At 41.6% G+C, this 12,580-nt stretch overlaps 1 protein-coding gene across 1 annotated transcript in view; it reads left to right on the forward strand.

The window, feature by feature from the left end:
- Positions 1-6,562, forward strand: part of SSU72 (SSU72 homolog, RNA polymerase II CTD phosphatase) — an 80,373-nt gene extending 73,811 nt beyond the window's left edge. Inside the window, exons 4-5 of the mRNA XM_056544639.1 lie at positions 1,531-1,649; positions 6,213-6,562. Coding sequence (XP_056400614.1) covers positions 1,531-1,649; positions 6,213-6,314 — 221 coding nt within the window. The 3' untranslated portion in view covers positions 6,315-6,562. The remainder of the gene's footprint in view (positions 1-1,530; positions 1,650-6,212) is intronic.
- Positions 6,563-12,580: the final 6,018 nt, after the last annotated feature.

A 12,580-nucleotide genomic window follows, 5' to 3' on the forward strand; every position in this document is an offset into this window, starting at 1 on the left:
AATGGGGCCTCCGCATTAGCACTCAGTGAGAGGGCTAATGCACGTAGAGTCTACCTACAGGTCAACGGTCCGCCCTCTCCCCATAAAGTTCTATGGGAGAGGCGGGGAGGCACAAGCTCTGCCTCCCCGCCTCTCCCATAGAACTACATGGAGGAGGCGTGTTGGCCGCAACTTCATTTTGCGGCAGACACGCCTCCTACACGGGAGACCCCTGTGGATAGGGGATAAGTTGTTTTTGGCCACAGATGGCCTTTAAAGGGAATCAACACGATAGAGGAGAGAATATTTAAAAGAAGAAAAACTACCATAAGAGGACATAGTTATAAATTTGAGGGGTGAAGGTTTCTGCAGTAGTATCAAAGTATTACTTTACTGAGACTAGTGGATGCATGGAATAGTCTTCCTGCCGAAGTGGTCGCTGCAGATACAGTGGATACACTTGGATTAAAGGAAATGAGTCTTTACTTATCATTATAGCAGCTGAGTAACACCTATTTGGCCCCATTCACTTTGTTTTGTAGCTATGTTGTTGGCCAATGTCAGAGTGCTTTAAAGAAAAAAAAAGTCTATGGATGTGCAGTGCGTACCCTTTATTATTTTTTTTAATCTTTTTTATATATTTGTGAACAAGGCTTTACATGTTTCAAACAAACTTGGTGTTTTTAAGTCACAGTGCTGAAATGTCCTCAAAGTGTAGCTCCCACCATCCTTTTTTTTTTTTCTTCTTTCCCTGCCTATTGCCCATCTATCCCTAACCCCCTCCCTGCTTTAAATTTTTTTTTTTTTTGTCTGCCTGGTAGTGTGCTTACTACCAGGCAGACTTCCCCAGCAGGCACGATGTCACTGATGCCTGCTGGGGGGGCCGACTTCCACCCTTAGTTCATCTACACAGGGGTGCCTCCAGCTGTTTCACCACTACAACTCCCAGCTTGCACTGACATCTATTGGCTGTCAGGGCATGCTGATAGTTGTAGTAGTGAAACAGCTGGAGGCACCCTGTGTTGAAAACAATAAGTCAGGGCCATCTGCGCCGCGCTATCCCGCCTTTTTAAACACAAATAAAACATAGAAAACTTCATTTTTTTTTTACCAAAGTATATTAGGAATCTTTTTTATTTACCATAAGGAGTGCAATAGCAAAAATTAGTTTTAATGAGAGTGACCATTTTAAAGAAACCTTGCAAAATTAGTATATTTTTTTTTTTTGTCACATTCAACTATGGAAGCGTTCATAGGATATGACCTTATTTCAGCACCATATTACAGTGCCGCCCAACTTGTGCATAAGACATAGTTCCACATGGAGATCTAGTTGATTGGGGTGGTCAGTATTTCTGGATTATGACATTTCACATGAAAGAAATTGCAGTCTATGTAGAGCAGTGAAAAATAATTTGCCTACATTATTTGCCTGTTACTTGGTTGTAGTTTGCGGCGTGTTGTGTGTTGTTTGTTAACCAGGGTATATGCTGATATAGATATATAATATACAGTTTTATCATTTTATATTCTGTGTTGCTTGTTCCACAGACCTGAACTCCAGAGAGCAGGAGACATGTCAGCCCGTACACGTCATCAATGTTGATATCCAGGATAATCATGAAGAGGCCACACTAGGAGCTTTCCTCATTTGTGAACTTTGCCAATGTGTAAGTTTCTGTAAACTTTTTTTGTGTTCAGTATTGCCTGGATTGACAGAAGATACATGATGTAGTCTTAGGCGCCATGCATGCATACAGAGCAGTATGTGTTTAACCCAGTGTTTCCCAACTTGGGGGGCCTCCAGCTGTTGCAAAACTACAACTCTCAGCATGCCCGGACAGCCTTCGGCTGTCCGGGCATGCTGGGAATTGTAGTTTTGCAAAAGCTGGAGGCACCATTATTGGGAAACACTGGTTTAACCTGTGGGCTTTTATCTTCTTAACCCCTTAAGGACCAAGGACGTACCGGTACGTCCTTGGTCCTGCTCTCCTGATATAACGCGGGGTTACACAGTAACCCCGCGTCATATCACGGCGGGCCCGGCGTCATAGTGAAGCCGGGACCCGTCTCTAATAAATAGCGCGCAGCGCCGCGCGCTATAAACCCTTTAGCCGCGCGCTCAGAGCTGAGTCGCGCGGCTAAAAGCAAAAGTGAAAGTTGCCGGCTAGCTCAGTCGGGTTGTTCGGGATAGCCGCGGCTAATTGCGGCATCCCGAACAGCTTACAGGATAGCGGGAGGGCCCCTACCTGCCTCCTCGCTGTCCGATCGCCGAATGACTGCTCAGTGCCTGAGATCCAGGCATTCTTATGAGAAACCAGTGATCAATGATGATCAGCGTGTGCAGTGTTATAGGTCCCTATGGGACCTATAACACTGCAAAAAAAAAGTGAAAAAAAGTGAATAAAGATCATTTAACCCCTTCCCTATTAAAAGTTTGAATCACCCCCCTTTTCCAATAAAAAAAAAGTGTAAATAAAAATAAACATATATGGTATCAACGCGTGCGGAAATGTCCGAATTATAAAAAATATATAATTAATTAAACCGCTCGGTCAATGGCGTGCGCGCAAAAAAATTCCAAAGTCCAAAATAGTGTATTTTTGGTCACTTTTTATATCTTTTAAAAATGAAAAGCGATCAATAAGTCCTATCAATGCAAAAATGGTACCGTTAAAAACTTCAGATTACGGCGCAAAAAATGAGCCCTCATACCGCCCCATACACGGAAAAATAAAAAAAGTTATAGGGGTCAGAAGATGACAATTTTAAACGTATTAATTTTCCTGCATGTAGTTATGATTTTTTCCAGAAGTCCGACAAAATCAAACCTATATAAGTAGGGTATCATTTTAATCGTATGAACCTACAGAATAAAGATAAGGTGTCATTTTTACCGAAAAATGTACTACGTAGAAACGGAAGCCCCCAAAAGTTACAAAACGGCGGTTTTTTTTTTTCAATTTTGTCTCACAATGATTTTTTTTTCCGTTTCACCGTAGATTTTTGGGTAAAATGACTAATGTCATTACAAAGTAGAATTGGTGGCGCAAAAAATAAGCCATCATATGGATTTTTAGGTGCAAAATTGAAAGAGTTATGAGTTTTTAAAGGCAAGGAGCAAAAAACGAAAATGAAAAAACCGAAAAACCCCCGGTCCTTAACCCCTTAAGGACTCAGGGTTTTTCCGTTTTTGCACTTTCGTTTTTTCCTCCTTACCTTTTAAAAATCATAACCCTTTCAATTTTCCACCTAAAAATCCATATTATGGCTTATTTTTTGCGTCGCCAATTCTACTTTGCAGTGACATTAGTCATTTTACCCAAAAATCTACGGTGAAACGGAAAAAAAAATAATTGTGCGACAAAATCGAAAAAAAAACTTTTATTAGGGAAGGGGTTAAATGACCTTTATTAACACTTTTTTTAACATTTTTTTTGCAGTGTTATAGGTCCCATAGGGACCTATAACACTGCACACACTGATCTCCTATGCTGATCACTGGCGTGCATTAACACGCCTGTGATCAGCATTATCGGCGCTTGACTGCTCCTGCCTGGATCTCAGACACGGAGCAGTCATTCGTCGATCAGACACCGGGGAGGCAGGTAAGGGCCCTCCCGGTGTCCAATCAGCTGTTCGGGACGCCGCGATTTCACCGCGGCGGTCCCGAACAGCCCGACTGAGCAGCCGGGTCACTTTCACTTTCACTTTAGAAGCGGCGGTCAGCTTTGACCGCCGCTTCTAAAGGGTTAATACCGCACATCGCCGCGATCGGCGATGTGTGGTATTAGCCGCGGGTCCCGGCCGTTGATTAGCGCCGGGACCGACGCGATATGATGCGGGATCGCGGCGCGATCCCGCTTCATATCGCGGGAGCCGGCGCAGGACGTAAATATACGTCCTGCGTCGTTAAGGGGTTAAAGGGGTACTCCGGTGGAAAACTTTTTTTTTTTTTTTTTTTAATGAACTGGTGCCAGAAAGTTAAACAGATTTGTAAATTACTTCTATTAAAAAATCTTAACCATTTTAGTACTTTTTAGCAGCTGTATGCTACAGGGGAAATTCTTTACTTTTTGAATTTCTTTTTTGTGTTGTCCACAGTGCTCTCTGCTGACACCTCTGTCCGTCTCAGGAACTGTCCAGAGTAGCATAGGTTTGCTATGGGGAATTTCTCCTGCTCTGGACAGATCCTGATACGGGCATCAGGTGTCAGCAGAGAGCACTGTGGACAACACAAAAAAGAAATAAAAAAAATTAAAGATTTTCCTCTGTAGCAAACAGCTGCTAAAAAGTACTGAAAGGATTAAAATTTTTAATAGAAGTAATTTACAAATCTGTTTAACTTTCTGGCACCAGTTCTTTAAAAAAAAAAAAAAAAAAAAAAGGTTTTCCACCGGAGTACCCCTTTTAATACCAAATGTAATATTTGATGCTTTTACCCTTCAAAATCAAGGGGTAGGTTATCCATGTGAATGAGACTTTACACCAATGTTTTCCAACCAGTGTACCTCCAGCTGTTGCTGTCCAGGCATGCTGGGAGGTGTAGTCTGCAAGCACCCTGTTTGGGGAAATACTGCCTTACACAGTGAGCTTTAGTAAAGCTTATTGAAGAGTAAGCCACATTTTAGCCTAAAATGGAAATACTGTACATAGTTTTTACTAGCTGATAAATAATGTATTTACCATAATGGGATTTTGCCAAGAGTAAGAGTTATCGGATTGGTGACCAGACTGCTGGGGCCCCTACCGATCATGTGAAGGAATTGTCACCTTAGTGAATGGTGTGGCAGCTGCATGCTCAGCCTATGCTCTGTTTATTCTCTATGGGGCTTCAGAACATTAGAGCTTGGCAATGTTGGAAAGCCCCATAGATAGTGGATGGAGCAGAGGGTGAGCATGCACGCTACTGTTCCATTTACTTTGTGCACAGTTGACCTCTCTTGCAGATATTTTTATGGGGTGTGCTCTAGTAATAAGGTATTAAAGACTGGGCAGGAGACTATAGTATTACATTGCTAAATAGACCCCACACTGTATACTAGACAGTGGAATGAGGAAAGCTGTAGGAGACTTGGCACGATGGACAACTATACTTTCCAGAACTCTTTCCTATCTCAATTTATGAAGTAAGAGTCTATAAATCTGCTGTCCTTTACTGGCATTCTTCAAGGACTTGAATGTGTCTACCTTATGGTATTGTTCCAGGATTACACTAAATGATATGATTAAGGCCAAAGAGTATATACCGATATACTGTGGATTTGCATGACGAAAATCCCTAGAATTGTAGATGAGATATTAATGAAGTTATTCAGCTTTGTAACATTGATAGCTCATCCTCGGGACTGTTCATCAATATTAAATCGATGGGGGGGGGGGCACTCCTGGCACCCCCACCTCTCTGCAGATCCGCTGTTTAAGCAGGCCATGGCGCTCTCACTGCAGCTTCTTCAATGTTCCTCTAAGTGCATCGGCACACTTTTAGTGGCAGAGGTGCAGGGTACTGCGGTGTTGTTCCATCTTCTTGAACAGGTCAACTCTGTAATGCCTTGCACAACCACTTCTAAACATACTGCAGTGCTGGTGCAAGCAGCAGTAAACCTAGAACAGGCTGCAGTGCAAATGCCATGGACTCTTTAAAAGCTGATCACTGGGGGTCACAAGCTTCAGATCCCTTACAATCTAAAACCAATAGCCCATCAAATACAAAGCTGGATAACCAATTTAAAGGGGTATTCCAGGAAGAAACTTATTTTTTTTTTATATATATATATCAGCTGGCTCCAGAAAGTTAAACAGATTTGTAAATTACTTCTATTAAAAAAATCTTAATCCTTTCAACATTTAACAGCTGCTGAAGTTGAGTTGTTCTTTTGTCTGGCAACAGTGCTCTCTGCTGACATCTCTGCTTGTCTCGGGAACTGCACAGAGGTTTGCTATGGGGATTTGCTTATAAACTGCGGTTCCCGAGACACGTGTCATCAGAGAGCACTTAGACAGAAAATAACAACTCAACTTCAGCAGCTCATAAGTACTGAAAGGATTACGTTTTTTTTTTTTTTTTATAGAAGTAATTTACAAGCGGAAATGCCGCAGCTGACTGGGTATGCTGGGAGTCGTGTTTCCCAACCAGGGTGCCTCCAGCTGTTGCAAAACTACAACTCCCAGCATTCCCAGACAACCTTTGGCGGTCATGGAGCCTTGTAAGAATATCTTCCTCTATTTTCCAGATACAACACACAGACGATATGGAGAATGAAATCGATGAACTGCTACAGGAGTTCGAAGACAAAAGCGGCCGGACCTTTCTCCACACCATCTGCTTCTATTGACGCAAACCCACTCAGGCCTTATTCCCTATGACTATGTTATGGCGCATTTCCCAGAATTTTTAAAATTTATTTTTCTCCTTAATTTTTTTTTTTCTCTTCAAAAGTGTTTTTTCCCTTCTTCAGGTATTTTGTCCATAAGGACAGGGATGTACAAACATTTTGTGTATATATGGGAAATATGAAAGAGTATGAAAGAAATCTATAAAAAAAAAAATACAGATAAAAAGAAAAATCAGGATTGCCTAAAATTTGTGCTGGATGAGTATTATTTTAATCTTTTTTATATATACAGTATATTCTTTCCAAATGAGGAGTTTTTGTTTATGGTCCTAGTTGCTTTTGCAGCTAGAGAGAGAGAGACGTTGATGCAGCCCCCTTGTCAGTACAAGGGTTAATACTGACTGAAATGGATGCGATGCCTGAACTACTACAAATATGAATATTAATATCTGTAAAATAATAGGTAATAAATTGGAAATGTACTCTCTAAGCATTGTGAATTGTCATTCCTACTTTGCTAAGGCTGTGTTCCCAACCAAAGTGTCTACAGCTGGTGCAAAACTACAACTCCCAGCATGCCCGGACATCCAAAGGCTGTCCGGGCATGCTGGGAGTTGTAGTTTTGCAACAGCTGGAGGTACCCTAGTTATGAAACGCTGGCATAAAAAACGCTCATACTTCTCAAATGGAGTTCAATACAAGGTGTATAAATCCATATGCAATTGTCTCTCCTAGTGGTGACCGTGTGTAATTAAAACTATATAATGTATCAACCCCAATGGGAGTATCAAGATTCAGACCCCCTTACCAACCTCATGCTTTAAAGTGGAAAATTACTTCTATTAAAAAAAAATCTTAATCCTTCCAGTACTTATTAGCAGCTGTATACTACAGAGGAAATGCTTTTCTTTTTGGATTTCTCTTCTGTCACGACCACAGTGCTCTCTGCTGACACCTCTGTCCATGTCAGAAACTGTCCAGAGCAGGAGAATATCCCCATATGCTGCTTTGGGCAGTTCCTAAAATGGTCAGCAGAGAGCACTGTAGTTGTGACAGAAGAGAAATCCAAAAAGAGAAGCATTTCCTCTGTAGTATACAGCCTCTAAAAAGTACTGGAAGGATTACGATTTTTTTAATAGAAGTAATTTACAAATCTGTTTAACTTTCTGGCACCCAGAACCCAGAAAAGTGTAGATTTTACCCAAAACAAAAACCTCAATCCCAACAAATAGAAAATAGTCATTCTGTTTGCTATGGGCAAATCTGTCATATTCACAAGTGTTAATGGGCACCTGTCACCAGGTATTACCCTATATAACTGTTGGCAACACAGTGTATAGGCTCAAAATGGTTTCTTACCTGGTCCCAATGTCCTGCAGCGTCCTCTAAAGTGCCCAAAAATTTAAGTTGAAAATGTCCAGTGTAAATGGGCTCAAGAAGTCATCGGGGCGTATGGCATCTTAAAGTAGTCGCAGAGCTCCAGGCTGTATTCATTCCCACTCCGGCATGATTGACAGCCCAGGCACCCAGACATTGCACACAGGCCCAGAAGCCCTGCTATCATTGGGCTTCTGGGCTAGTGTGAGACATTAATGAGCAGAGCGGGGATGTCATGTTGTTACCCATTGACTTCACAATTTGCAGCAGATTATGCCCGTGTGAATGAACCCAGTAGAAAATTTGCGGTCTACAGTGCAGCACAACATTTCTACAGAATTCCGCCCAGATTCCGCCGCATGAACACAGCCTTAGGTAGAGCTGGGCGGTATGACCAAAAATGCATATCACGGTATTTTTGGAAGTTATGGCGGTTCCACGGTATTTAACGGTATTCTCCCCCCACGCTGGGAAACTAATCATAAGTGACCCACGGGCGCTGCTCTGCTTCTCTAAGCCCCCCCCCCCCCCAATGAATTATTAGCCGCTGAGCTGTCCCCCCACATTGGGGAACTTGTCATATGTGACCCGCCGGCGCTTTAAATGAATTAGTTGCATGCTGCGGCACTGGTAATTATTAAAAAAGGACATCTGTACTATGCCTGGGCTGCAAAATTAAACAAAATAAACTTTGACTCACCATTCTACGTTCCGGTATCTGCCTCATTGTTCTCCGCTGCGATCTTCCTGGGGACAGCGCTCAGCCTATGACCAGCCGCAGCAATGTCCCGCCTCGGCCGGTGATGGGCTGAGCGCACTGTCATGTAAGGAGCCGGACGGCTCCTTACATGACAGTGCGCTCAGCCTATCACCGGCCGAGGCGGGACATCGTTGGGGCCAGTGATATGCTGACTGCTCTGTGACGTTCCTGTCCCCAGGAAGCAGCGTGAGGCCGATACCGGAGCTATGGGGGGAACATAGGAAGGGGAGTCAGTTTATTTTGTTTGTTTTTGCAGCCCGGACACATTACAGATGTCCTTTATTAATAATTTCCAGCGCCGCGGTACGCAACTAATTAATTTAAAGCGCCGGCAGGTCACCTATGATTAGTTCCCCGATGTGGGGGACAGCACAGCAGCTGATAATTCATTAGGGGGGGGGGGGGGTTAGAGAAGCAGAGCAGTGCCCGCAGGTCACTTGTGATTAGTTCGGACAGCGTGCTGCAGCTGATAATTCATTTATTCGAAGGGGGGGGGGGGGAGGGGCCCGCCTGGTATTATAGTATGGGAAAAATTCATGTCGTACAGCAAAAAAAAAATAAACTGTATTCGGTATGAACCGGTGAATCGCCCAGCACTAGCCTTAGGGTATATTTAACACTGAGTAAATTTGGCAGGGACATTCCTTGCTGAATTTCCTCAGTGGATCTGCGTCATTCAAAATGGTCTGGAATTAGCCTTAAAGGGGTACTCCAGTTACTCCAGTAGAAAACTTTTTTTTTTAAATAAACTGATGCCAGAAAGTTAAACTGATTTGTAAATTACTTCTTTTAAAAAATCTTAATCATTCCAGTACTTATTAGCTGCTGAATACTACAGAGGAAATTATTTTCTTTTTTATTTATTTTCTGTCTGTCCACAGTACTCTCTGCTGACACCTCTGTCCACGTCAGGAACTGTCCAGCGCAGTACAAAAAAATCCCCATAGCAAACATATGCTACTCTGGACAGTTCCTAAAATGGACAGAGGTGTCAGCAGAAAGCACTGTGGACAGAGAGAAAAGAAATCCAAAAATAAAGGAATTTCCTCTGTAGTATTCAGCAGCTAATAAGTGCTGGAAGGATTAAGATTTTTTAATAGAAGTCATTTACAAATCTGTTTAACTTTTTGGCACCAGTTGACTTAAATAAAATAAAAATTTCCACCGAAGTACCCCTTTAACATATGTGCCATCCCGTTGACTAACAATACTACTTTGGTGGATTCTGTCAGAAAATTTAAGTCTATTCTTTGCCAGATTGTCAGAAATTAGGAAAAAGTCCATTCTTTACTGGAATCAAATTCCTCATAGCAAGTTCAGCTACAGAACCTCCGATGTGTAAACGGAATAGTGGAATTCCCATTGAGATTAACAGGAAGCAGCTGCAAATGGAATCATTACAGAATTTTGGTAGTGTGAAAGGAGGTACCCTATTTGGGAAACACTGGCATATAAACGCTCATACTTCTGTGAAAGGGGCCATAAGCCATGTTTGCACGGCCAAAAATGTGCAGAATGCCAGCAGGAAAATACGGGCGGACATTCCACACATTTACTAGTTGCGGCGGCACTAGGACCCCTCTGAGCGGAATCTATAGAAACATTGAACAGGTTCAATGTTTGTTCGGACGCCTGAATATGGATTTCCACTACAGAAACGTTGCATTCCATTGAATTTCCAAGTGGAATCCGAAAAACACAACACAAGAGTCTATTTCTTCTGCAGACTCATCTGCCGCAGAAATTCTGCCATGTACACAGTCCAGCAGAATCCCATTGAAATCAATAGGACTCTGCTGCAGCGAAATTTCTGAGCAGAATATTCCTGCAGAATTCCTCTTGGATATTCTGCTGTGTGAACGTAGCCTTATTGTGTCTGGACGATGACTGCAATATCACAAGGCCATCATCTGGATTAAGCAAACTGGAATCTGACCGGGAATTAAAAGGCATCAGAACGATCTGGACCACAGTGTAGAATCAAACAACCAACATTGTCCACCTCCTATCCGATACTGGGGGAGATTTATCAAAGCTTGTGCAGAGGAAAACTTGCCCATAGCAACCAATCAGATCGCTTCTTTCATTTTTCACAGGCCTTCCTAAAAATGAAAGAAGCGAGCTGATTGGTTGGTGTGGGCAACTTGGCAAGTTTCCTCTGCACAGGTTTTGATAAATTTCCCCTATTGTCTGAAAATTCAAGAAGTTTGCAGAAAAGTAATGGCAGAGAGACTGCTTCCTAACCCTGACCTTAGGACCGTACAGAAGCCATGGTACAGCTTGTGTGACCTGCACATCAATCTAGGTGCTCGCCTGTTAAAGGGGTTATCCAGGAAAAAACTTTTTTTTTATATATCAACTGGCTCCAGAAAGTTAAACAGATTTGTAAATTACTTCTATAAAAAAAATCTTAATCCTTTCAGTACTTATGAGCTTCTGAAGTTGAGTTGTTCTTTTCTGTCTAAGTGCTCTCTGATGACACGAGTCTCGGGAACCGCCCAGTTTAGAAGCAAATCCCCATAGCAAACCTCTTCTAAACTGGGCGTTTCCCGAGACACGTGTCATCAGAGAGCACTTAGACAGAAAAGAACAACCTTAACTTCAGAAGCTCATAAGTACTGAAAGGATTAAGATTTTTTAATAGAAGTACAAATCTGATTTACAAATCTGTTTAACTTTCTGGAGCCAGTATATATATAAAGTTTTTTTTCCTGGATAACCCCTTTAAGTGTCTTGCTGTAGAAGACTAAATGGTTGGATCATTGGTGTTAAATTAGCCATATTATGCTGACCGTACAGGTCTATATGTTTATAGGAAATGTCTATGCAGTGATCAGTCTTGTCTTTAACTCTAGGTGATGACATGGAGTTCACTAAGTAAGAGATCTGGCAGACATCTCACGGACATGTCCCGTAGCCAATTTTTGGTCATTTAGTAATAAGTAAAATATGTATGATAGACAATAGAAATTATATTTGGGCCTTTAGCCAAATCAATACTATCTCTCCCCATTCACATCATGTATATGTGTGTGTATGTATGTGTGTGTGTGTATATATATATATATATGTGTATGTATATATATATATATATATATAATTTTATTTATTTTTTATTCCTTCTTTTAAGTTTCTTACACAAATATATACATACCAAATTAAACCAAAAGTATTCCACATTTTAAAAATATATTAGTGTTTTCCAATCATTGTACATCTAGCTGTTGCAAAACTACCACTCCTAGCATCCTACACAATGGGGAATGTGATCAGGAAAATTCTTTATTAGATAGAGCAGTGGATTCCAAACTGTTGCCCTCCAGCTGTTGCAAAACTACAACTCCCAGCATGCCCGGACAGCCGTTGGCTGTCCGGGCATGCTGGGAGTGGTAGTTTTAGATGGAAGAACATATGTTCGGGATGTGCCATAAAACGTAACCTTTAATATATCACATAAAAGATAAGAAAAATAGGTGATGTACTAAGGTGAGAAGCAGAACAATTCTCGGTCTATATGTCCATAAAGCAACAAATATCCAACTCAGTCACCACAGAGTGTATAAAATACATTGGAGTGTCACAGATGTAAAGGTTGTTTGCACATCCAAATATATAACAAAAAAACTGCCGACGCGTTTCTACCACCCTGTAGGGGGTGGCATCATCAGGGAGGTATCAAATATTAATATTAAACAATAGACCTTAAATGTTCAGACTGATAAAAACATATCAATAGAGGCTGGGACCTGTGAGGCAAAAATGGTATACTAGACAGACTGCATATTACTCAGTTTAGACCACATTAATGCATATAGACCCTGTAAGGGAAGAAAAGAAATAGCAACACGGTCTGGTCTAGTCCCACAATGTGTATATGCCAGGTTCTGATGGTCCACAGTCCCGAAATACATATATATATATATATATATATATATATATATATATATATATATATATATATATATATATAAGCCAGTCCACGGTCCCGTTGTTTTCCAGAACCCCCGAGGAACAACCTGCTACATGCAGGGAGCCGGAGATGGCCGGCTCTCTCGCTAAGTGTAGTTTTGCAATAGCCAGGGATACACTTGCTTAAATATTTTCATAGGATTACTTCTTCTTTTCTTCA

This window comes from Hyla sarda, chromosome 10 (genome assembly GCF_029499605.1).
Source record: "Hyla sarda isolate aHylSar1 chromosome 10, aHylSar1.hap1, whole genome shotgun sequence".
Taxonomy (NCBI): domain Eukaryota; kingdom Metazoa; phylum Chordata; class Amphibia; order Anura; family Hylidae; genus Hyla; species Hyla sarda.